This window comes from Puma concolor, chromosome B4, assembly GCF_028749965.1.
Source record: "Puma concolor isolate L17-30 chromosome B4, mPumCon1.1.hap2, whole genome shotgun sequence".
NCBI lineage: Eukaryota > Metazoa > Chordata > Mammalia > Carnivora > Felidae > Puma > Puma concolor.
Window position 1 is genome coordinate 63,010,999 of NC_141673.1, and position 25,915 is coordinate 63,036,913.

At 47.1% G+C, this 25,915-nt stretch overlaps 2 protein-coding genes across 4 annotated transcripts in view; both read right to left on the reverse strand.

Annotated features, from left to right (window-relative positions):
* PRR13 (proline rich 13) overlaps positions 1 to 6,606 on the reverse strand; it is a 14,802-nt gene extending 8,196 nt beyond the window's left edge. Inside the window, exons 1-4 of one of the 2 annotated variants that reach the window (XM_025930236.2) lie at positions 6,507 to 6,605; positions 5,874 to 5,912; positions 5,148 to 5,512; positions 3,267 to 3,916 (exon numbers count right to left, since the gene is read on the reverse strand). In XM_025930236.2, coding sequence (XP_025786021.2) covers positions 3,872 to 3,916; positions 5,148 to 5,512; positions 5,874 to 5,892 — 429 coding nt within the window. In that variant the 5' untranslated portion in view covers positions 5,893 to 5,912; positions 6,507 to 6,605 and the 3' untranslated portion in view covers positions 3,267 to 3,871. Of the gene's footprint in view, positions 1 to 3,266; positions 3,917 to 5,147; positions 5,513 to 5,873; positions 5,913 to 6,506 lie in introns of those variants that run through there. The other variant, XM_086713262.1, reaches the window with a different exon arrangement.
* An 11,580-nt stretch (positions 6,607 to 18,186) lies between these two features.
* On the reverse strand, positions 18,187 to 24,129 carry AMHR2 (anti-Mullerian hormone receptor type 2). Of its 2 annotated transcripts, XM_025930603.2 has the most exons (11): positions 24,063 to 24,129; positions 23,579 to 23,761; positions 23,135 to 23,326; positions 22,791 to 22,868; positions 22,471 to 22,604; positions 22,126 to 22,356; positions 20,424 to 20,538; positions 20,107 to 20,279; positions 19,756 to 19,903; positions 19,448 to 19,584; positions 18,187 to 18,561 (listed from the first exon to the last, which is right to left on the reverse strand). In XM_025930603.2, exons 1-11 carry the CDS (start codon positions 24,112 to 24,114, stop codon positions 18,346 to 18,348), a joined length of 1,659 nt encoding a protein of 552 aa, XP_025786388.2. In that variant the 5' UTR covers positions 24,115 to 24,129; the 3' UTR covers positions 18,187 to 18,345. The 2 variants fall into 2 exon arrangements, with proteins under 2 accessions (XP_025786388.2, XP_086569363.1); XM_086713237.1 differs by lacking the exon at positions 24,063 to 24,129 and having other exon boundaries at positions 23,579 to 23,962.
* Between the last annotated feature and the right edge of the window lie 1,786 nt (positions 24,130 to 25,915).

A 25,915-nucleotide genomic window follows, 5' to 3' on the forward strand; every position in this document is an offset into this window, starting at 1 on the left:
GTCGTAATATCACAGTTCATTCGGATTGAGCCCCACATGAGGCTCTGAGCTGAGAGAGCCTGCTTGGGATTCTGTCTCTCTCTCCCTCTCTCTCTGCCCCTCCCATGCTCTCTCTCTCTCTCTCAAAACAAACTTTTTAAAAAAGTTTTTTAAAAAGTTGATAAATTTTTGAGAAATAACAAAACAATAGTAAGGCACTGTGCGTATGGCTTAGAAATGCCAGGATGGGGAGATGTGCTCTCTATGGTTAAGAGTGGGGAGAAAGGGGGGCACCTGGGTGACTCAGTCGGTTGAGCGTCCGACTTCAGCTCGGGTCACGATCTCGCGGTCCGTGAGTTCGAGCCCCGCGTCGGGCTCTGGGCTGATGGCTCAGAGCCTGGAGCCTGCTTCCGATTCTGTGTCTCCCTCTCTCTCTGCCCCTCCCCTGTTCATGCTCTATCTCTGTCTCAAAAATAAATAAATGTTAAAAAAAAAATTAAAAAAAAAAAAGAGTGGGGAGAAAGGGGGCACCTGAACGGTTCCATCGGTTAAGCCTCCAACTTCGGCTCAGGTCATGATCTCTTGGTTCATGGATTTGAGCACCGCATTGGGCTTCAGATCCTGTCTCCCTCTCTCTCTGTCCTTTCCCCACTAGCATTCCCTCCCTCTCTCTCTCTCAAAAATAAACATTAGGGGCACCTGGGTGGCTCAGCTGGTTAAGTGTCTGATTTCAGCTAAGGTCATGATCTCCTGATTTGTGAGTTCAAGCCCTAGGTGGGGCTCTGTGATGACAGCTCAGGTTCTGGAACCTGCTTGGGATTCTGTGTCTCCCTCTCTCTCTGCCCCTCCCCTACTTGCACTCTGTCTCTCAAAAATGAATAAACGTTAAAAAAATTTTTTTAATAAAATAAATAAACATTAAAAAATAGTGGGGTGAGGGGCGCCTGGGTGGCGCAGTCGGTTAAGCATCCGACTTCAGCCAGGTCACGATCTCGCAGTCCGTGAGTTCGAGCCCCGCATCAGGCTCTGGGCTGATGGCTCAGACCTGGAGCCTGTTTCCGATTCTGTGTCTCCCTCTCTCTCTGCCCCTCCCCCGTTCATGCTCTGTCTCTCTCTGTCCCAAAAATAAATAAACGTTGAAAAAAAAATTTTTTTTTTAAATTAAAAAAAAAAAATAGTGGGGTGTTGGGGCGCCTGTGTGGCTCCGTTGGTTAAGTGTCTGACTTCGGCTCAGGTCATGATCTCATGGTTCGTGGGTTCGGACCCGCATTGGGCTCTGTGCTGAACTCTTGCTCAGAGCCTGGAACCTGCTTCAGATTCTGTGTCTCCTTCTCTCTCTGCCCCTCCTCCACTTGTGCTCTGTCTCACTCTGTCTTTCAAAAATAAATAAATGTAAAAAAAAAAAAAAAAAACCAGTAACAGTGGGGTGCCTGGTGGCTCACTCTGTTAAGCGTGCAACTTCAGCTCAGGTCATGATCTCATGGTTCATAGGTTCAGGTCCCATCGGGCTCTGTGCTGACAGCTCAGAGCTTGGAGCCTGCTTTCGATTCTGTGTCTCTCTGCCCCTCCTCCGTTCATGCTCTTTCTCAAAATAAATAAACATTAAAAAAAACAGAGAGAGAAAGAGTGGGAGAGAAAAGGAGTCAGTGAGTTTCCTAATTTCACGATTTCTTTTTGTGTTTTCCCCTTCTAGCCACTGCTGTGTTTCTCCTTATTTCTAGTTTGTCAACATCTGTTTCTCTTCACCCCACAATCCCCCTGTGTCCATATCTCCCTTCTCCTCAAAAAAGAAGAGCTGATGAATACTGAAAACTTGATTTCAGCTCAGGTCATGATCCTAGGATCATGGGATCGAGCCCCGAGTCAGGCTCCACGCTGAGGCTTAGGATCCTCTCTCTCCTTCTCTCTCTGCCCCTCTCCTGTGCATGCACATGCTCTCTCCCTCTAAATGAGGGGCTCTCTGCCCCTCATTTCCTGCATGGTGACTCAGGCTCAAGAACTAAACTTTCATTCTACCCCCATTTTTTTTTTTAATGTTTATTTACTTTGACAGAGAGAAGGCAGAGAGCAAGCATGGAGAAGAGGCAGAGAGAGAGGGAGAAAGAGAATCCCAAGCAGGCTCTGTGCTGTGAGCACAGAGCCCACCTCAGAGCTCAGTCCCACAACCATGAGATAATGACCTGAGCCCAAATTAAGGGTTGGACACTCAGCTGATCGAGCCACCCAGGCATCCCTCATCCTACCCCTTTTTACAACTCTGTGCCTCTGTAAAACTGTTTCTTCTGCTTGGAATCCATTGGGTTAAGAGCACAGACTCAGGAGCCAGACTGCCTGAGTTTGAATCCTGACAGAACCACTTCCTGCGTCAGTTTTCTTTACTTACAAAATGGGAACAATGGTACCTACCTCATAGAGTTGCTGCGAAGATTCTAGAAGTTATAAACATAAGGCACACAATAAATGCTCAGTGTTAGCTGGTACTTTTTACCAACTGGGCAACTCCTACTTTTTCTGAGGCCCAGCCTGGATCTAGTTCATTTTCCCAGTGGCACTGTCACTCCTTCCTTTGTTCTCTCACTGCTTGGTCCATGTCTCTATTGTGGTCCTTTTTACTGTATTATAATAACCTATTTACGTGTCCATCTGTTCCATTAGATCTTGCGAATCATGAAAGGCAGGAACTGTAGCTTCAGCACCCAAAACACAGTATTTCCTCAATAAACAATTTTCCAGGAAACCAATCTAGTCCCACCGGGAGACCTGTGATTCCCAAACATGCTATGGAATTCTGTGACTCTGTACCTAAGCACACATGCCTTTCCCAACCCCTCTCCCCACTCCACTTGGAAAATCCACTCTTTCATTTTTTTTTGACTCATCCTTTCCATGCTCCAGGCCCAAGAGGCAGTTGAAATGTCACTTTTCCTGACAGGGAAAAGGGCCCCATCCTTGAGGGTCTTACTCAATAGATTTGGGGCAAAACTCTAAATCATTCTGATAGCTGATGGGCAGCCAGGGTTAAGAACCTCTGTAGCAGATATGAAAACTTAAGCTAAAGACCTATTTCTGTTCGTTGAAGGGAAGACAGTAAAGATTCATACCAGTAGACTGAACCAATTCTGAAGGTTCTTCTCACTTAAGAAACATAGAGACAGTATGGCGTCTTCTTCACTGATGCTCTAGTTCCTGGATATAAAACTGATACACTTTGGAGGGTCTAAGGAAGGGCAGAAAAAGTGGTAGAATGTGCTGGGCCCAACCAAGGTAATGGCACGGGTGAACAGAGACAAGGAAAAACAGCTTTATTTGCACTGAGAGTTGGAGAATAAGAAGGACCTGAGCCAGCCTACCAAGCTAAGGAGTGAGATTAGGCTCCAAATGGACTCCACCTCCCAGCAGCCTTCCAGTTAGTACGATCAATAAAGGCCTGATGGGAAATGTATTTGCCACTAAATTACCAAAGTGTGCCAGCCACCTTACAAAAACAGTACAGTTTCTTTTTTGCTGTAATTAAATTTCCACAACACCTCCCAACTACAAGTATTACAAAACCACATTTTACAGATCTTAAACTTGTCTTCAGCACTTAGCTCAAAGGTCTCATCATCCTCAAAAAATAGTCCTGCTAAACTCATCAGCTAAAAGTTCTATCCCAGTAGTGAGAAGAAGGTCTTTGCTAGCCCATGGGAATTCTTTTCCCATTTTCCCTAGCCAGTTAGGGCTGAACAGAAGAGGAAGGCTCAGATTGTAGGGGCTGGGGGGGGGGGGGGGGGAGGGGAAGGTGAGCGAGGAAGGGGACAAGAGCTAATTTTCCCCAGTAACAAGATGGCATCTGAAGCTTGATGGGAGAGCAGAACTGGAGAGGCTTGAGGGAAGGGTCCAGGCCCTGTATTCAGTCAGAGTCACTGCTGGAAGAGGAGGAGGAGGAGGAGGAATGCTGTAATGGGAAAGGGGAAAGGAGACAGCATCAGATCCAATGACCATTGATCACTCCATGGGACATTCTTTGGTGCTCTACCCCTCCACCCAGCACCCCCTTGCTTCCTAAGAAGGTCAGCAGTTTTGAAACAGACTGTCTCTTAAACAGCAAAAGCAAACATTTCTTTCAGCAGTGAACATATAATAATGGATTAAACCTTCCTAAATCATTGCACAGAACTTAATATTGCATTTGGAGCATATTTCCAACTTTCTTTACCTGACTCAATGCCTTGGCAAGGAATAAATACAGGCACTAGCATAGCATAGTGCTAAGAGACAGCTGCTACTTTACAAATGCTTACTGATTGGTCACATGGAAAGTTCTTGTAGCTATGATTCTAAGACAAGTGAGTAGAAACAGCAGCTGTGTGCCCAACTATCTTTTCTTTTTCCTAAGCCCCAAATGGGAGAAAGTGAGGAAGGTGGGAGAGAAGGTGGAGAGAGTACTAGTCAAGATTCTTTACATGTGTACTCCCATCAACTGTCATCAAAAACACTTTTGAGTCTCTCTGGGGTAATTTTTCCCCCCAGTTCAATCTCATCTTTCCTTGTCCTCAAGCTTCCACCAAAGACCTAGATCCAGGAGGTAGTGCCCAAAGCCCCAAGGCAAATAAATAAACACTAGGCAGAAAAAGGTAAACTAAGGCCTCCTCAAGATCCAGGTTGGTTTTGTCCTTCCAGAGTTGTCCTGAGAGCTATTTGCTGCTTAACACTCTTCTAGAAGGAAGATACTTCACCTTGGGGCTGTGCACGAAATTTTTATCTGAGGCTGAGAGTCACTGAGAGTCCTGCTGGGTGGTAGGACAAAAAGGCCCATGTAATTAGCACAACACCTTGTGAACACTGAAGGTGGGTGTATCTAAGTTGCTAAAAGCATCTGGGGTGGGGTGGGGTGGGGGGGGAGCAAAAGTTCTGGGACAGAGAAAGACAGACAGGAAGGGCTTTAGATTCCAATATCTATGTCTAAGGCTCAACCTAGCCCTCCCTGATAGAAGGTCCAATTAGCCTAATATTCCAAGATTATCAGATTCTTACCAGTGGGAATCCTTTACAAAGAAGAACCATCTACCAGAGCCGCATAATGGCTGCTTCACGTCCTCGGACTGCAAATCCCCCTTACCCATTCCTGCCAGCCTAGTCCCTCTGAGGGGGCACCCCTTCCTAGCCAGACTCCAGAGGGCACTGACCTTGCCATGTTTGTGGTGTTTGTGCATCTTTTTATGAGCTTTCTTCATTTTCTTCCGCATCTTCTTGTCCATCACCATTCCTGGTGCTACCATGCCAGGTGCCAAGGGATTCACAGGAGGCATGCCAGGAGCAGGTGGTGGGTAGGGAGGTGGGTAGGGACCTAGGGGTTGGCATCCTGGATACCCTGGTTGTGGCACAGGATGAGGGGGCCCACCTGGGGGAAAAGCTGGATTCCCCTGGGGAGCTTCTGGAGGAGTTGGAAAGGGGCCTGGAGGATAGGCAGGATTTACAGGCGGTGGGTGGGCAGGATTGGAACCTCCAGGGTACCCAAGGTTAGGAGGATATGGATTTGGCCCTGGTGGTCCTGGTGGAAGAAGCAAAGAATAAATTAAGATCAGAATTGCTCAGACCCTCTGGCAACAAATGCCTACAAAAGAAGGTGAGAAACACCGTTTCTCACTCAATACTTAGAGGGAAAAGCAAAGGTGAGGAAGGAGAACAGGGCGTAGGGGAGACAAAGCTGCGCAGGAGACAAAGGTTAAGGACTGACAGGACTGGGGGGAAAGGGAGACCGTGAACTCTAAGGAAAGACCATTGGTCAGCTATGGTTTAAGGACTGCTTTTGCGGTGGAGAGAGGCGGAGGAAAAACTGACACAAAAACTTCCTGTTGTGGGTTTCATATGAAAAGGGGTGGGGGTGAGAGAAGAGATCCCCAAACACCTACCGGCATTGGGATTCCACATGTTCAGGTGTTTCCTCCAGCCTGAGGAGAAAGAAATGAAGGCAAAAAGCTGACGGCGCAGAGGTGGGAAAGGGATTTTGAGCCTGAGGCCAAACCCAACGCGTCTAGCCCTACAGTAGACTCAGAACTACCAGGACCTCTACATAAATGCTTTTTTCCCACCCGTTCCTTCTCCTACCTATTCTTTTCCCTAGTTTCCTAACTACAGGAATTTAGCTTCCAGGACCCCTCCACCTTCTACCACCTCTGACTGCAGCTGGAGGTCTCTAACTCCTCAGGAGAAGGGCAGAGTCCGCGAATCTCACCGTCGTCATCCCTCACCACCCTTTCCGTGGTGACTTTAACCACCCACAGCCTATGGAAGGACCTTAATTTTACAGGCGCCAGCTCGGAGGGGGAGGGACTCAGGACCACCCCACCAGTCCTCACCCCCAGGCTAAGAAAAGGACCCGCCTCCCGGCGAAAGGGCAGGAGGCTCAGCAAAATCCTCTGCCGCTTACAAATGTAGACACACCCCCTTCCACATTAACAAGAGTAAATGGAGGTCCTGGCTCCTAGCTGCGGAGGGACCCCTGACCCAGAGACGGGAAAGGAGGAACCCAGATGCCCGGTCACCTTTACGCCACCGCCTGGGCTTGACTCATCTCGGCTCTCACTTCCTGGTCACCCCCAACCCCAGGCTTCAGCACCCGCCTCTGCTACCGCCTAATTGGTAATTTCATGATCTTTTAGCGTTAGTGATTGGAGAACACACGCATCAATCACTCTAGCCCTAACTAGGCTAGAGGACAACCGTTGCAATAGGGGCGGAACCGGGCTGCCCGGCGGAGGAGGGTGTAGAGGAGCGGGCCGGCCGGAAATCCCTGGGGGCGGGGCCAAGAAAGACCGGGGAGGCGGAGGAGCGAGTTTCTGGGCAAAGTCCCTCCAGAGGCTTTGAAGAAACTCAGCCCATGCCCTCTGAGCTCCCAGTCCAAAGGGTGCGACACCTTGTAAGGTGAATAATACACCATGGTAAGTACTGTAACACGAATATAGAGCATGTAATAAAGGGCGGGGAGCTGCTGAGGCTCAGCCCCAAGCCTTAATTTCGCCACCTTCCTCCTAGCTGCCGTGGGAAGTAAAGAAACGTGCTTGGGCGAAATACAGAGATTACCTAATCCCTCCTTGGAGTCCCTATTTTAGGTGCATAGCTCTGCTACCTGTCGAGTTGGATAAAACAGATAAAACAAGTCATCTTCCCCACCCTACCCCCCACCCTCGCCCGTAAGTAAGCTCAATGCCAAATGTGGGGCTTGAACTCACGACCTTGAGATCAAGAGTGGCATGCTCTTGGGGGCGCCTAGCTGGCTCAGTGGAAAGAACATGCGACTCTTGATCTCTGGGTCCTGAGTTTGAGCCCCAAGTAGGCTGTAGAGATTACTCAAATAAAGGAATAACTTAAAAAAGGGGGGGGGGGGGGCATGTTCTATGCACTGAGCCAGCTAGGAGCCCCTGAAGAGGTCATCCTTGATGGCTCTCTTCTTCACCTTTCCCTCATCCCCTTCCAACACCACGAAGTGTTCATTTTGTCTCTCAAATAAATCTGAGTGCCTTCCACTTCTCTCCATCGTTCCTGCTCCCAACCTACCATCATCTCTGGACTGGATTGCTGCCATGGACTTTTTTTTTTTCCTTTTTTTTTTTTTTTATCACAACAAACAAGCTTGTTTTAAATAAACATAGAAAACCATACACTCCAAACTTAAAAATACTCATTCTTGGGGCAGCTGGGTGGTTCAGTTGGTTAAGCGTTGGACTCTTGATTTCTGCTCAGGTCATGATCTTAAGGTCGTGGGATCTAGCCTCACATCCAGCTCTGCACTGACTGTGCTGACCCTGTCTGGGATTCTCTCCCTCTCTCTGCCCCCTCCTCCCCCCAAATAAATAAATAAACAATTAAAACAATTTTTTTTAACATTTATTTATTATTGAGAGATAGACACAGAGCGTGAGCAATGGAGGGGTAGAGAGGGGGAGACACAGAATCTGAAATAGGCTCCAGGCTCTGAGCTGTCAGCACAGAGCCTAACACGGGGCTGGAACTCACAAACTGTGAGATCATGACCTGAGCCAAAGTCGGACACCCAACCAACTGCACCACCCAGGCGCCCCAATAAACAATTTTTAAAAATACTCATTCTTCCTAAGCGTACTTAGACTATTCATAAAAATTGGTCTCAACTAATATAATTCAAATTTCAAAGAATTTTAGAATACATACCATATTCTCTAATCACAATGTAAAATGTAAATACAAACATATATCTGGAAACTTAAGAAAACAAACAAAAAGGCTTCCAAATAACTTTGGGTCAAAGAATGAACCATGATGGAAATTAAATACTTTGAACTAAATCATAATGGAAATATTACATCCCAGATTTGTGAGATAGAAGAAATATGAAGAAAATAAATTTTATATTGAATTCATCATCTTGAATTAAGGATTTTGATAGATTTTGAAATATTTCTTTTTTTTAATTTTTTTTAACGTTTATTTATTTTTGGGACAGAGAGAGACAGAGCGTGAACGGGGGAGGGGCAGAGAGAGAGGGAGACACAGAATTGGAAGCAGGCTCCAGGCTCTGAGCCATCAGCCCAGAGCCCGAAGCGAGGCTGGAACTCACGGACCGCGAGATCGTGACCTGAGCTAAAGTCGGACACTTAACCGACTGAGCCACCCAGGCGCCCCTGAAATATTTCTTAATGTTTTTAATTTATTTTTGAGAGAGAGCATGAGCGGGGAAGGGGCAGAGAGAGGGGAACAGAGGATCCAAAGTGGGCTCCATGCTGACAACAGGGAGCCTGATGTGGGGCTCGAACTCATAAATTATGACATAATGACCTGAGCCACAGTCAGACACTCAACTGACTGAGCCACCCAGGTGCTCCAATACTTTTTATTTTTAAATAATTTTTAGATTCACAAGAGGTTGCAAAAAAACTAGAATTCCCATGTACCTACCCTTCCCCAATGATAATATCTTACATAACCATGGCGCATTTTGATACAACTTCCTAATCAGCTTTGTGCTAAATATTTGAGATGAACTGGAATATTTTCTATTTTTCCTTAAGCTCTAGGACAATTTATATCTGTATTATTTATTTCTTGGAAGATTCAGTTTGAAAGACATTATTGTTGTTTCTATATGGCCATAATGCCTTTTAGAAGTTAAATATTTCATGGGGTTCCTGGGGGGCTCAGTTGGCTAAGCATCGACTTCAGCTCAGGTCATGATCTCATGATCTCATGGTTCATGACTTCAAGCCCCGCCCTGAGCTCTCTGCTGTCAGTGCAAAGCTTGTTTTGGATCCTCTGTCCCCCTCTCTCCTCCCCTCTCCTGCTTTTGCTCTTTCTCTCTCAAAAATAAATTTAAAATTTTTTTAAAAGAAGTATTATTCATAATAGCCCCAAAATGGAAACAAATCCAATCAATGTCCATCAACAGATGAATAAAGTGTAGTATGTGTGTACAATGGTATATTATTCAGCCTTAAAAGGAAGGAAATTCTAACACATGCTAAAACATGGATAAACTTGAAGATATTATGCTAAGTGAAGTAAGCCAGGCATAAAAGGAGAAATACTGTATGATTCCATTTATATGAGGTACCTACAGTCATCAAATTCATAGAAATAAATTGTCAGGGACTGGAGAATGGAAAGTTATTATTTAGTGGGCACAGAGGTTCAGTTTGGAAAGGTGAAAAAGTGCTAGAGAAGAATAGTGGTCATAGTTGCACAACAAAGTAAATGTACTTAATGTCACTGAACTGTACCCTTAAAAATAGTGAAAAGGGGGGGCGCCTGGGTGGCGCAGTCGGTTAAGCGTCCGACTTCAGCCAGGTCACGATCTCGCGGTCCGTGAGTTCGAGCCCCGCGTCAGGCTCTGGGCTGATGGCTCAGAGCCTGGAGCCTGTTTCCGATTCTGTGTCTCCCTCTCTCTCTGCCCCTGCCCCGTTCATGCTCTGTCTCTCTCTGTCCCAAAAATAAATAAACGTTAAAAAAAAAAAATTTAAAAAAAAATAGTGAAAAGGGTAAAAAAAAAAAAAAAACCAAGCTCATTCTGGATACTGTGTGAGGAAAGAACAAGATAGGGAGAGGTGGTTAAAATGGAATCAGGGAAGCGCCTAGGTGATTCAGTTGGTTGGGCATCTGACTTTGGCTCAGGTCATGATCTCACCTTCTGTGTGCTCAAGCCCCATGTCAGGCTCTGGGCTGACAGCTCAGAGCCTGGAGCCTGCTTCAGGTTCTGTGTCTCCCTATCTCTCTGTCCCTCCCCCACTCATGCTCTGTCTCTCTCTTAAAAAAAAAAAAAAAAAAAAAAAAAATATATATATATATATATATATATATATATATATATATATATTTCTTAAAAAAAAAAGTAATAATAAAATAAAGTGGAAACAGGGAGCCCAGTTAGGAGGTTACTGTTGTCGTGTAGAGGAAGAATGGTGGTGGCTTGGATGGAAATTGTGAAGAATGGTCAGACTCTGGGTATTTTTTAAGGTAGAGCTTAGCAGATTTGGACTGGATGTGAAGTGTGAAAAAAAATAGAAAAATCAAGGATGAACCCAAGGACACTGAGCAACTGAAAAATAGTGGTGCCATTTACTGAAATGAAGAAGAGGAGCAGATATGAGTACAATTTTGTTGGACAAGTTAAGTTTAGGATGCCTACAAGATATCCAAGTGGAGATGTTGAGAAACCAGTAGGATTTGCAATCTGGAACTCAGGGAGAGGTTTGGTCTGAAGAGAAAAAAAATGAGAGTTATCCAGGTATGAAAAGCCAAGGAGCTAGATGAGGGCAAGTGTGGCCAGAGCAGAAAAGAGGGTCTAGCATTTGGCCTTCAGCATGACAATGTTTAGAAATTGGGAAGAGGAGCAAGCAAAAGATACAGAATGAGTGGTGAATGAGGAAGGGAAAAATCAGAAGAGAGTATGAATGAAGCACTTAAGGAGAAAGCTATCAAATGTGTCAAATGTTGCTGATAAATTATGTAGGGCACCATCTGAGAATTGCCCATTGGATTTGAAAGGATGGTGAACTTTTTTTTAACACTTTATTTTATGTTATTTTATTTTATTTTATTAGAGAGAGAGAGAGAGAGAGAGAGAGAGAGAGAGAGAGAAGCCCAAGGAGGCTCCACGCTCAGTGCAGAGCCCAACACAGGGTTTGATCCCATGACCGTGAGATCATGACCTGAACCGAAATCAAGAGTCAGACGTTCAACCAACTGAGCCACCCAGGCGCCCCAAGGATAATGAACTTTTTAAGAGTAGTTTTAATGACATGGTAGAGATGAAATTTTGCCTGAAACAAATTGAGGACAAAATGAGAAATGAGGAAGTAGGACAGCAAATAAAAGCAATTCTTCCAAGGAGTGTTGGTAAATAAGGAAGCAGAGAAGTGGAGCAGTAATCAGAAGAGGGTGGGAAGTCCAGGAAGGGCTTTTTTTTTGGGGGGGGGAGGGGGAAGCACAAATGGGAGAGGGGCAGAGAGAGGGGGTCAGAGGATCTGAGGCAGGATCCACGCTGACAGGCTGACAGCAGTAACCCTGATGTGGGGCTTGAACCGACAAACTGTGAGATCATGACAAGAGCCAAAGTTGGATGCTCAACTGACTGAGCCACCCGGGAGCCCCTAGGACGGGTTTTTTAAGATGGGAGAGCTTAAAGCATGTTTGTAAACTGATGGGAATAATCCAGTAGGGAGGAAAAATGACATTGCTGGAGAAAGAAGAGATCATTGAAAGAACAAAGTGACCAGAAAGAGTAAGGTTTCAGTCCATGGATGGAGGGACTGACCTTAGATAGGTCAGTTCACAGGGTACAGTTCAGTGGTTGAGAAAATGAGTTCTGGAGCCAGACTACTTACTTTGTGACTCTGGACAAGGCACTTAAAAAGAAACTTCCAGGAGCATCTGGGTGGTTCAGTTGGTTAAGCGTCCAACTCTTTTTTTTTTTTTTTTAATTAAAGTTTATTTATTTATTTTGAGAGAGAGGGAGGGAGGGAGGGAGGGAGGGGCAGAGAGAGGGAGACAGAAACCCAAGCAGGCTCCACACTGTCAGCAAAGAGACAGGGGCTCAGGCCCGGGAACTGTAAGATCATGATCTGAGCCGAAATCAAGAGTCGGACACTTAACCAACTGAGTCACCCAGGTGCCCTCCCCCCAACACCCGTCCAATTCTGAATGTAACTCAGGTCATGATCTCAAGTTTCATGAGATCAAGTTCCGTGTCAGGCTCTGCATTGACAGTGTGGAGCCTGCTTGGAATTCTCTCTCTCTCCCTCCTCTCTGCCCCTTCCCCACTCTCTCTCTCTGAAAATAAATAAATAAATAAAAATTGGGCATCCACTTTCGAATGTCCCTTCTTTGTAAAGAGAGTTTCCTACTATTCTTCCTTTCTAATCTTATATTCTAATAAACTTTGCCTGCTGCTCAAAAAAAAAAAAAAAAAAAAGAAAAGAAACCTCCAGGCCTCAGTTTTCCCGTCTATAAGACAAAGGATCATAATAATACTTAATTTATAGTGAGGTTTAGTAGTTTAAAAAAATTTTTTTTAAACATTTATTCAGTTTTGAGAGACAGAAAGAGACAGAGCTCTTTCTGGAGAGCTGGGAGGGGCAGAGAGAGAGGGAGACACAGAATCCAAAGCAGGCTTCAGGTTCTGAGCTGTCAGCACAGAGCCCAATGCATATAGAGAAGTTTAGATGACTTAATACACATGAAAGATTTAGAACACCACTGGACATACAGTAAGCCCTATATATGTATTGGCTGTTATTATTGTAATAGGAGGGAAATCAGAGTCTACAGGTCCAAATGCAAATGCATTGGTAGATGGAATGGTGGGAAGATGTAAACATTCTTTGCTGATTGCTGTCCTTTTCTTTCTTTTCTTTCTTTCTTTCTTTTTTTTTTTTTTTTGTTTCTTCACTGAAGTAAAAAGCAAGCTTGTCAGTTGACAGGGAGGTAGGAGGAAAAGGTTAGAAATAGTCATCTCGGAAAGTGGGCAAATGAATTGACTAGGGAACTGTAATAGGGTTGCTGGGCAGCTTGAAGGGCCCACTTGAGGTCTGTGAGCCAAGTATGTAAAGTGAGACCATTCAGCACAGGTGGTGGTTTCCTGCCGTAAAACTCCAATGCTAAGGTACAGCTGTGGAATAGAACTGGATTTAACTTGGACTAGGGTTTGCCTAGAAAATACAAGTAAGGGGAAAGGGAAAAGAGGGCAAGGCAGTTAAGTGTGCTTGCATGGTAGTGATTATGATGATAGATGATGGAAAATAAGCTGAAGAAGGAAGGAAAGACACAAGGACGTGATGGACAGTGACAAAGTGGCAGGCCAATGGATTGTATGTCTCAGTGGAGGCTCTCTAGAGTGAGCTGAATAGGTAGAAGGTGGTATCCAGAAAGTGGAATGCTTGAAACAGTTCTTGGTGGAGGAAAATCTCCTTGGAAGGAAAAGGTCAAAGAAGAAAGGATTAAATAGATTTATCTGCTAGTGATGTATAGAATGTATATAGAATGATGATAAAAGTAGTGATGTATAGAATGTATATAGAATGATGATAAAAGTAGTGATAAAAAGAGACTTTGAGCCAGTTGCTGAAATGTTCAACAAATACAGAGGAGTGACCAGGAGGTATGTAAATGATCACAACAGGTGAAGTAGCAAGTGGTGTGGTCTGATGGCATGTATTTCACTTTTTTAAATCATTTTTTAATGTTTATTTTTTATATTAGAGAGAGAGACACAGAGCATGAGCAGCGGAGGGTCAGAGAGACAGAGACAGAATCTGAAGCAGGCTCCAGGCTCTGAGCTGTGAGCTGACAGCACAGAGCCTGGGACAGGTCTCAAACTCATGAGCAGTGACATCATGACCTGAGCTGAAGTTGGGTGCTTAACCAACTGAGCCACCCAGCTGCCCCTGATGGCATGTATTTCAGAGATGCTTGGGTTTTTGGAGGAGAAAGATGGAGAAATGATCTGGAGGCAACCACAGACAGAAAGGAAATATCTACCGTCCTCCAGAGTATGCAAAAGGAAAAAAGCTACCACTCTGGGAAAAAGCAAGGTTCATTTTCATGGGTGGGAGAAAGTGAAAAGGACATTCAGAGAAGAGGTTGAAGATATAGAAGATTTTGTAGATATTTCCCTAGACCCGAGGTAGGCACTATAGAAATGCCAAGCAGCATGAGACACCTTTCACTTGCTTTCTAAGAACTTCAGGTAGGCCTATGGCAGGTAGACGAAGGCATAAAACTTTATCCCAGAACCCAATATGTGTTACTCTATAGGCTCTTTATCTTTTTCCTACTAGGTCTGTTGGTCAAAAAGCATTTATTGAAAAGAAATTTAGCACATCAAAAGTGAACGACACCCTCCTTGCACAGATGAGGAAAAACAAGCTCAGAAAGCAGAAATGGTTTAGTGCAGGCTTCAGCCTTGTTAGTAACAAATTCAGGTCAGGAATTCGGGACTCTATCCAGTCCCCCAGGCCGTATGCAGAGTCCTGAACTGAGTGCTATAAAGGAACCGGAAGGAGTATAAACTATGTTCCTCCACACCCTCTATGCTCTCAGTTACAGTCTAGGTGAGAATGTGATGCTCACATATGAAATAATTTCAGCAAACAACATAACAATAGGCACAAAATATGCTACAAGTTGTGTTCCTAAGTACCAAAGGGAGACAATGTAAAGTCACATGTAGCTTTTCAAGGAATGTTTCCTGATGATAATTTGTTTACGTGCTTTCAATAAATTCTATAAGTAATTCATGAGAATTAAAGAAAATTTGGAAAACAGAAAAGCAGAAAGAAAAAGAAAATTGTTTTTGAGGTCCCATTACCCAAACAGAATCGCTACTATTTTTTTTTTAATTTTTTTTAACGTTTATTTATTTTTGAGACAGAGAGAGACAGAGCATGAGCGGGGGAGGGGCAGAGAGAGAGGGAGACACAGAATCGGAAACAGGCTCCAGGCTCTGAGCCATCAGCCCAGAGCCCGACGCGGGGCTCGAACTCACGGACCGCGATATCGTGACCTGAGCTGAAGTCGGACGCTTAACCGACTGAGCCACCCAGGCGCCCCCAGAATTGCTACTATTAATACTTTGGCATATTTCCTTTTTTTCTGGCATGAACTTTTTAAGTAAACACTTAATTTTAATAGAACATGCAAATAGTTCAAAATCCAAGAGGTAAAAAAAAAAAAAAGTTGGATAGTGACGAATCCGTCTTCTTCTCACCGACCACTGCCCCTGTCTTCAGCCACATAGCTTCCTTCCCATGAGCCCATCTCTGTTCAGAGATTTATGTTTTCAACTCTCTAAAAAGTGTACTTATAAAGTATGGAGTTTAGTTAATAATCACGTAATCACGAGGCTATATTGGATCATTAAGGTAACAAATATACCATACTAATGTAAGATGTTAATAATAGGGGGAACTGGGTGTGAGGAATACAATTATTCCCCCAAAATTGCATCTCCATGACATAATACGCATCTCTGTGAGCATGGGGTCACTAATCAGCAGTATCGTACGAGGTAAACACTGGGTTTGACGAAGTAATCTTCACAAGTGGGACTCTAATATTTTATCACAGAAGTAGGGAATCATAGGATTGTAAATGACTTAGAGAATAATGCACTCCCCTTGCTGAGAAAATTAAACAAATAAACATTTCTAAGAGTTCACAGTTAGGAGAGCCAAGATTATCATCTTAAGTTTTCTGGGTTTTATGTTAGTGATCCCTTCAATACAACATATTACAACACACCTACTCAAAAATACCGCAAGTGTGCATTGTCATGCTTACAACAACCCTGCCATTGTTCTTTGTATTTGTGGCCGCTCTGAGTTTTGGAGATGGTCATACTTTTGTTTAATAAGCTTTCTTTTGCGGGGAGCAGTTTTAGATTTACAGAACGATTGAGAAGGCAATCAGAGTTTTCATATCCCTCACCCCAGCCCCCTATTATTAACACCTTATATTATTATGGTATGTTTGTTACCTTAATGTAATGATCCAGTACAGATTCATGATTACTAACTAAACTCCATACTTTATCCAGATTTATTTAGTTCTCACCTGGTGTCCTTTTCCTATTCTGGAATCTTACCCAGGATATCACATTTTATTTAGTCGTCATGTCTCCCTAGGCTCCTCTTCGTTGTGACAGTTTCTTAGGCTTTCTTTTGTTTGTTTGTTTGTTTTGTTTGTTTGTTTTTGGTTCTAGTTTTCATTTAAGATTTTTAAAAGTTTATTTATTTATTTTGAGAGAGAGGGAGAGAGAGAGAACGAGAAGTGTAGAGAGAGGGGGAGATAATCCAAAGCAGGCTCTGTACTCTCAGCACAGAGCCTGACAGGGGGCTTGATTCCATGAATCTCGAGATCACAACCTGAGCCAAAACCAAGTCAGTCAAGCCTGCTTAAGATTCTCTCTCTGTCTCCTTCTGCTCCTCTCCCTTGTTTGTTCTCTCTAAAAAAAAAAAAAAAAAAAAAAAATTTAAAGAGTATGTGACTCTTCATCTCAGGATCGTAAGTTTGAGCCCCACATTGGGTGTAGAGATTACTAAAAAAAGAGAGGGAGAGATGGAGAGAGAAACGGGGTGCTCTTGAGAGCCAGGGAAGAGGGTAGGGCAGCCCAGCTGGTGAGGGGGAAGCAGGATCTTGGATTTTGATGTGTTTGGTTTCAGGTGGTGGCTGCCTGTTCACATGATGATGTCTTGCAGAGAATTAGAGTTCTGAAGGAAAGTGAAGTCTCAGGGCTTGAGAGTGGACAGGCTCTGCACAGGCTAAATCCTGGAACTCTAGAACAACCAAGCTAGAAAGGGACGAGAGATCATCTCAATGTTCAGTCACAACTGTTCCCATTTATAGAGTGTCCACTGAGGTCAGGTGCTGCACAGGACCTGTCACCTCTTCTTTTTTACCCTGAATCAACTCTGCAATCAGGGTGGGCATTTTTATCCATACCTTACACATGATAAAACAGATTCTAGGGTTAAGTAACTTGCTCAAAGACATAGGGCTCAGTCACTGAGCAGGAATCAATCCTGTTGTAGTGAAGTCAGAGCTGTCCCAATCGTCTACTGGAGTTAGACCAGAAGGCCTCCAACCCCCTGATTTGGCAAGTGAGAAACTTGAGGCCTAGAAAGAGAAAATAACTTGCCCAAGTGCACTCAGGTAGTTAGAAACTAAACTAGGGGGGCTCCTGGCTGGCTTAGTTGAAGGAGCATGCAACTCTTGATCTTGAGGTCGTGAGTTCCAGCCCCACACTGAGTATAGAGCTTACTTAAATAAAGTTTAAAAAAAAAAAAAAAAAAAAAGAAGATCAGGTCATGATCTCATGGTTCATGCGTTTGAGCCCCGCATCAGGCTCTGTGCTGGCAGCTCAGAGCCTGGAGCCTGCTTCGGATTCTGTGTCTCCCTCTCTCTCTCTGTCCCTCCCCTGCTCGCACTCTCTCTCTCTCTCTCTCTCTCTCTCAGGAAATGAATAAACATTAAAAAAAATTAAAAAAATAAAAAAAATGAACTAGTGCTATAAACCAGGCACCCATTGTAACATGTCCCTGAAGGGCACCCTGTGTGAATGGGGTCTGGGGTGGGAAAGAAAAGCCACTAGAAATCACACACACACACACACACACACACACACACACACACACACACACGCGCGCGCAAGAAATGAAGGAAGAACTTCTCAGCAGAGCTCACAAGGCCTTGCCTACAATCTCCACATAACTTCCCCCCTCTCTCTCCACAACACACCCTGCGCTTTTGCTCCCCAGGTTCCTTGTGGTTTCTTACTGCACCACATGACACGACACCTACTGCCCTCACCACTCCTGGAAAACCACTCATTTAAAACCCAAGCTTCCTGTGCCCTGTGAGGTCTTCCCACTCAAGCCTCAGGAGAGGACACCCCCAGGACCCTGTGCAGGCCCCACAAAGTGAGCTGTGCCTCTCTGAGCACCTTCAGAGCAGCGATTTGATTTCATCACATCCACCCCTTTTTCCCCAGTGCTCTGCCATGTGATCCCACCAAATAAAGGCTTGGGGAAGAGAAAGAAAAGACAACAGACAGGAGGAGCCCCAGGATCACATGAAGGAAGGCCCCAGGACATGGAGATAATGCTGACTTCGTCTCCTTCCTGTGCACACCCACCCCTAGTCACTCGTCGGGACTGCAGTGTACTAGATGGCCACAGAAGGATCCAAGCATTCGACAAGTAGGAAAGGCAGTGGTGAGGCAGAGCAGACAGGCATCTGATCACCATATTTATGTTTGCATGTACATAGGTTATACATAAACTGCATATTTACAGGTGAGAGATGGTACAGGAGGACTCCTGGCACCAGGGCCTTGCTGAATGCTGAAGCAGCAGACATTCAGTGGAGGCCTAGGGAATGGCAGTGGGGAGGAGGTAAGAGGCAGTCTTCTGGGCAGAGAGGTGGGCAGTCGTGGGTGCAGCTCTCTGGGAAGGGGCAGGCCTCCTGAGGACGGGCCAGGGCAGCCAGGCGCTGTTGTACACACTCAGCTGTCAGCCGTGCTTCTGGGTCTGCATCCCAACAGTCCTCTAGCAGCTCTCTCAGGCCACCAGGGTCCTGGCAAGAAGGACCAGTAGGCAAGTTTAATCCCGGGATCCTGTGTGGCCCCCTGACCAGCCCCAGAGTTGAAAGGTGCCCACCGCTACCCTGTTCTCAACACTCCTCTTCTGACCCTCCCTGGAGCCTCCCTCCCCCGGCCCCAAATGAGACCCAGCCCTCAGCATCTTGCTTCCTATGAGACAGGTTCTTTGGGTGCCTTCCAGAGGGATCACCTTTTCCTCTGAGAAGCTAATTCAGGTTAATGACTTAACACACTGATGGGAAATTACTCTCCTTCCTTTCAGGCAACCAGGGTCTTAGGCAAACACTGCTTAACCCAACAGATACTTGTGCAGTGGAAATTTCAGACCAGGTAGCAGGGAAAGGGGCTTCCTGTTAGGAAACTATTTATACAGACCCTGCAATTTCACCATTTGGCCACTATTTTAACCCTTTATACCCAGGGCTGGCTTTTATTGGGTCATGGTAGAAACCCAGATGTGTAGGACTGGGCGAGGAATTTTTGGATGGAGTGTTGGGCTCCTGGGTGCCAGGAGTGGAGCCATTTTGGGAGCAGAGCTCAGGGCAGAAGCAAGGCCAAGGTAGGCTTCCTGGAGGAGGGGACTGGGACACAGGGCTTACGGATGGTGGAGACAAGAGAGACAGACCAAGCAAGTCTGAGCAAGAGGAAGGTGCCTGTCTCAGGAATGGCTGTGTGAGACTTATGGTAGAAGAGGATGAGCTGAGGTACAGGGCAAGTTTGCTCAGCTCCAGCTGAACATGAGCCAGGAGTGGTGGCAGATGAGAGGAGACAGGAGCAGATGGGCTGGTCCTGGTAGTCAAGTCCTTGAAGCCCAGACCCACACCCTCCAGGTCCCCAGCCCACCAGCAGGTGGCCTCTTACTGTGGTGAAGCAGTGCCAGGTGGATGGGATGTAGGGGCGCCTTCTCTCCTCCACGGCCAAGGTCCACAGCTCACAGGTGGTAGGGGTGCTGCCCAGTTCTGCCTCATAGGCCAGTTGGAAGGGTGGTGGTCTGCTGTCTGGGGAAAGGCACAGGGGGCTAGGTATCAGCTAGCCCTAGGGTGTCTCCTTGTGGAAAGGCCGAGAGGGAGAAGGGCAGAGCTTCCTGCGTCAGGAGGCAAGTGGATCTAGAATGGGCAAGTGAGACATGGAGAGGAGGGGAGAGGGGGCACTGTCACACTCATCCTTACCAGGCCACAAATCTGGGCAGCGGCTCAAGATCTCCCATAGGAGCAGAGCCAGAGAGTAAACATCGGCTTGCCGGAGGGCCGTGCCCCAGTCTTGTAGGTCCAGAGTCTTGTCCAAGAGCTCTGGTGCCATGTACCTCTGGGTGCCAGCCTAGAGGGAAAGGCATGGAGGGCCAAGAATCATCTCACTGGCAAGCCTCGCTGCAACACTGGTACGCGCGACATCCCCCCAACTAGACTCAGCAATGTCCCAAACTCTACAGGTACTGACGCATTGCTGCCACAGCAAAGGCCACATCTTCATCAGGAACACTGCCATCATCTCTGGGCCTCACCCTTATCCAGAGTACTCACCTCCATGATGGCAGCTGGGCCTCGGGGTTGAGTTGGGGCCCAGGTGGGAGGCTGGGTGAGGCCAGGGAGCACCAAGGCAAGGCCCAGGTCTCCAATGGCACACGACCCATCCTCCCGAATGAGCACATTCTGGCTGCTCAGATCTCGGTGGGCGATACCTGGTTTGTATTGGCCTGTGGTAGAAGCCAAGGTTGAAGGGGTATGGATCTTCTTCCTTTCTCTTGACCCTAGTTCTTCCCATCTCTAGCTAAGGGAGAATCAGAAACATAGCAGTGTGGCTCCTGATTCCCATGGCTTCCTACTCCCAGCTCACCCACCATCCTGCCAGCGCTCCTCATGGAGAAATGCCAGGCCCCGCGCCAGGGACAGCGCCATCCGCATGGAACTTCCCCAGTCACTGGTGTGCTGGGTCAAGTAGTGGCACAGGGAGCCCTAGGGAGAAGCAGAGAGAAGAGGAAGACACATGATAAGCTGGAGGTGGCTGATCTACCCCAGGGAGCAGAGATCAATTGACAGACATCCCCCTGCCTCCCCCAGCAGACTGACACACTGATCCATCCAGGCTGAGACAAGAGGCGGTGGAGGAGTGAGAATGTGCATCAGTCAGATTGACTGGAAAAACAGTAACCCTACTTCAAATGTCTGAGCTCTTACGATGTGCCAGCCCTCCCGTAACCTCACAACAACCCTAGGAGGCGTGTGCTCCTGTGATTCATGTTTCACCAATGAGGAGCTTGAAAGAGAGCTAGGTAAACTTGCTGGAAGTCACCTGGTGAGAGACGACCAGAGCTTGAACCCAAGCGGTCTCACTCTAGGGTCGCTCACTAGTAACCACCTTCTACTGCCTGGGGACTTGAGACAAAAACACAAACAGAAGAGGCAAGGCAAACTAGGTACTGGTACCTTTTGTGAACCTCCTGGCCTGAAGTGTCAGGCCTGTATAGGATAGCCAGCCGATGGAGACAGCTGTTGGGCAGAAGAGCAGCAGGTGGGGGGCAGGTGGAAATTGGGAGGCAAAGGAGTCACAGCATCCCTCATTCAACAAACATTACCAAGTGCCATCAGTGTGCCAGGGAAGTCAAACAAACAAACAATACCAAGAAAGCAGAGATTTTTGAGCTGGGCATTAAGGCACAAAGAGGGGACTTCCCAGAATTCAAGATGTCAGAGATCGAGGACTGCAGGTGCTAATAAAGTCCCAAGTCCTTAGCAGGCCCACAGGGCCAGGCCGGGTCTGATCCTTGCCTGCCTCTTCCTCTTCCTCTTTCCCGTCCGTGACCCTCCCCTCGAGTCACATCTCTTATTCTTCTCTCACAGTACCCCCTCTCTCAGCACGTAACGCGCTTGACAAAACTCAGTTTTGTGTTTACCTGACCCACTCTGTCTCCCCCACTACTCTCTAAAATCTACAAAGGCAGGGGCACCTGGGTGGCTCAGTCAGTTAAGCCCCTGACTCTTGATTTCAGCTCAGGCCATGGTCTCATGGTTCATGAGTTCGAGCCCCACATTGGTTCCGGCCTGATGGTACCAGAGGCTGCTTGGGATTCTCACTCCCTCTCTTTCTGTTCCTCCCCTGCTCATGCTCTCTCTTTCTCTCAATATAAATAAATACACATTTAAACAGCTTAAAACATAATAAAATAAAATAAAGTCTACAAAGGCAGGGACTAAGATGTCTTTCTTAGCACAGGAGGTGTGACATATAGTTCATACATATTTGTTGAATGAATATATAAAGGAGTTTGGAGGGCCGTGCCTTGAGATATTTCTTTAACAATGGTTTTCTTTAAGGATGGGAATATGATCGTTTTGAAATCTCCTCTTCTTTGTATTTTATGAGTTAAAAACATTAGCAAGTATTGCTTGTGTAATAAAAAAACAAGAAAAAACCAAAAAACCATTTTTAATGTGGAGAAGAAGTCTGAAGAAGAATAAGCATGAGCAGGGCCCCGCTGCCATCCAGCCATGCACCCACATACACACACATGCAAACACATAGAGATGTCCGTCGGTCCTCACCTTTGGGTGCAGCTCCAGTACCAGCAGGGGCCCACAGGGCAAGGGCCCAGGGCCCCCTCTGCTGGCGGTGATAAAGCGGACAATGTGGTCGTGCTGTAGGCTTGGCAGTTCATATAGTGCTCTCTCAGCTTGGAACTGGGCCACGGCCCTCAGGGAGAAGGCCTTGATGGCTACCAGCTTGCCTTGCAGCTGCCCAGCCCACACCACTGTGTGACCTCCTTCCCAGATTACCTGGTGGGGACACGATGCCGGGGGTGGGTCTCAGCTAGCGTCAGGGCCAGGCTTCCTCCCCAGACCACCTTCTGGGGGTGACTAGAGGACCCTCCCCCACCCCTCCCCGAGCACCTGGGAGAAACACAGCTCGGGCAGCTCAGGCAGCTCGGGCAGCTCAGCACTCCAGTCCCTGCCTGAGCCTGGCTCTGGCTCTGGCTCTGGCTCTGGGCCACCTTGGACTCTGCAGGCCTTTCGCCGTAGCAGGGCTGGGGCAGAAAAAAGCCCTTGTGTCAGGGTGCACGGTCATGGAGACTGGGAAGGGGGTTTTGTGGGAGGTAATGGGCTCAGGGTGTAGAGATCTCAGAACCATGGGGTCAGGGGAACATGGAGAGGGGTCAGAGCTTTGGGGCAGTGACTTGGGGTCACAAGGGAGGAATGGGGTAGATTAGTACCCAAGATGATGCTGCCCAGCAGCAGCAGGAGGAGGAGGAATAGCCCCAGCAGCACCAGCACCATCCAGATGGACTCGCCTGGACATTAAGGCAAGAATGCAGCCTAGATGAGCCCTGTCCCAAATCTGCTCTGTTCCTCTCACCCTCCTCAGAGAACTTGCTTCTGGATCCACCCCCACCTTGGTCACAAGCCCCTTATCTCCCAGTCACCAGGGCAACCAACTTCTCAAGGCCAGGAGAAGGAAAACTTAGGATGGGGGTAGGGTGAGAACTGGCCCTGGTTCTACCTCTCATCCTAACCTGGGCCCCAGCCCCCACCAGGCCGCAGCACCCTGAGGGGCTACCTGGGACAGCTTGGGGACCCTGGGAGCCAGGAGTCCCAGGGCTCCCTGGAGGAGGCAGATGGCTGTAATTGGCATTGCAGAAGTCAGTGCCACAGGAGCAGGTGAAGAGAGTGGACCTGGGGCCAGGGTGGGCTCGGGGGCTCAGCTCACAGTGGGAGGCCTCACAGTCTGGCTCATCACTGTCTCGGCATCCTGATGGGGTGGAATTACAAGAGGGGAGAAAGGGAGAAAGAGAGAGAGAGAGAGGGCGAGCGAGCATAATGGAGTCTAGGAACAGAGAGGGTAACCCCGTCCTCTATCAAAGACATCCCCTCCATCTCATATGGGCTTTTCTTTCCCTCCACACATTCCATTTCTCCTTCTCTCCCACTGCTATAACCCCCCACCCCAGGATGTACCTGTCTCCCACCATAGCTATCACCTGCTATATACTTTGCCATTCACCTTGCATCTCCACCTGTGCCTGGTGTTGGGTCAGGTTCCAGATCCCAAAACAGCAGCGGCTGTAGAGGCAGCGGATAACCCTGGGGGGCCCTGGTCCTGCATCTAGCAGCTTCCCCAGTGTCTTTGTGCTTCCCCGCACTCCAGGGGCCTCAAAGAACACACAGGTCCGCCTGCTTGGGGGTGCTGTGGCCCAGGGTGGGGAGAGGGGAGGGTTCAAGATGGGAGTGAACGCAGGGGCAAAAGCAGCAGCCAAAAGAAGGGACAGAACATGTTTCATATCCCAGGGCCAGCATGGTAAAGCCACAGGAGGAAACAGGGTCAGCAGAGGCCTGGAACCTGACCCCACCATAGGGAGACATGGCTGTACCTTTTGCCCTCACTCACCCACCCCACTGATTCTTCCAAAGGGATGGCTGCTGCTTCAAGTCCCGCTTTCCCTCAATGGGCGAGTGGAAAGGCCCTGCCCCACCCTGTAGACACTTACCTTGCACAGCTATGGGGAGGAGTACCCAAAGGCCCAGAGTCCCCAGCATCATGCTGGAGGAGGCAAGCAGCATGGAGAGGGGAGCATGAACCAGCACAGCTGCCCCCAGCAAGAGCCTCGTTCAGATACAGGACGCTGTGGGTCTTCTGATCCCTCAGTCCCCAACTCCGCCCCCCTCCCTCTTTCCAGTTGCTGCGGGGGAGATGGCTGCTGTGGGGGAGAGGATGGGTGTAGGGAAAAGCAGGGAGAGGGAGGAGCAGAGAAGCAATCACATATCCTCTTCTCTGCAGCCGCCTCCTCTTTTCTCTGCAAAGTGGGAGGAGGGGGTCTTGGAGGCCCAGCTGTGAACCCTGTGATGCCTGACTTCAGACCTCTGCCCTTTGCTGACCCTGGAAGAAAGTGCTGGATCCTGTCAGTCCTTCTTAGGCTGGAAACCAGAGTGAGGTCAACTGAGCCATTTGGCTGTGCCCAAGATCTCTCTAACCCTTATTTTCAGGGCTCGGATCTGTAGCTCTCTGGGCAGAGGCAGGCTTCACAGTCCATACTAAAGTTGACCTCAGTTTCCAAACTCAAGAATCAGAAAGCAGTTATATAAAACTTCTCAGAGTTTAAAAAAGTCACATTGAAAAATGGGAATAATGGTAAATTTTATGTTACCAAAAATTTTAAAATCATATGGAGTCATACACTGAACAAAATCACTATTATTGAGAAGGTAACAAACTTTTATTGAGCACCTATGTGCTATGGCACAGCTAGGGCTATGCATTTTACAATCATCTCATTTTCCCATTGAGCTATTTATTATTATTTTCACTTTACAGGTAAGAAAGCTAAGCTTAGGTAACTTGCCCAAGGTCACTCTGTTAGGAAACAGAGCTAGGACCTGAACCTAGGTAAGTCTGATTCCAAAGCCCAGGCTCTGTTCTTTACATTATGTCATGAGGCCTGAAAACAAAAAATTCAGCAGTAAAAAATATTTCCATTTGATACAGTGTTTGAATATTTGAATTTGGATGGCTGAGAATGTACACCATTCATTACCTGCCAGCAGGCACTAACTAGACAAGGAGGGTCCAGTTCAAACTATCGCCACCAGAGGTCAGCAGACATAGGAGAAACTCAGGATGCTTCCTGGGGGCAAAAAGGGCCAGCCTCCTCTGAGGACTAGTATCACATCTCCTGTATCTACTAAACTGCAGAGACTGTAAAACGTGAAGGGAGAGCACAGGGTATACAGTGGGAACGTCAGCATGAAGATGGAAGAAGTCTATGGTTTGTGGTGCAATAGGAGACAGGAGTCCAGCTCCACCAGACTCTTCCCCAGAGTAAGACATTACAGTAGTAGGTAATCATTTCCACATCTGTGAGCAGTTGGCTCCCATGAGAATTAGAGTCAGAGGGGACCGGTTCCCTGTTTTCCTAGCCTCTGTCCCCCTGGTGGCTGCCTAGAAACCCTTTCTGGCAATGGTCTGGCTTAGACCAGGAATGAGGCTGTAACTTTTTTTTTTTTTTTAATATATTTATTAATGTTTTATTTATTTTTGAGAGTGACAGAGTGACAGAGAGAGAGAGAGAGAGAGAGAGAGAGAGAGAGAGAGAGAGAATGAGAACAAGCAGGGGAGTAGCAGAGAGAGAGGCAGAGGATCCAAAGCGGGCCCTGCACTGACAGCAGAGAGCCCAATGCGGGGCTCAAACTCACGAACCGTGAGATCATGACCTGAGCTGAAGTCGGACACCTTACCCGACTGAGCCACCCAGGTGCCCCAACTCTTTGATTCTGGAGCCTTTCTCCTGGGGACCCTGCATGAAGGAAGGAAAGAGTAAAAGCTCCAGTAGTTGTGAAAGAGCAA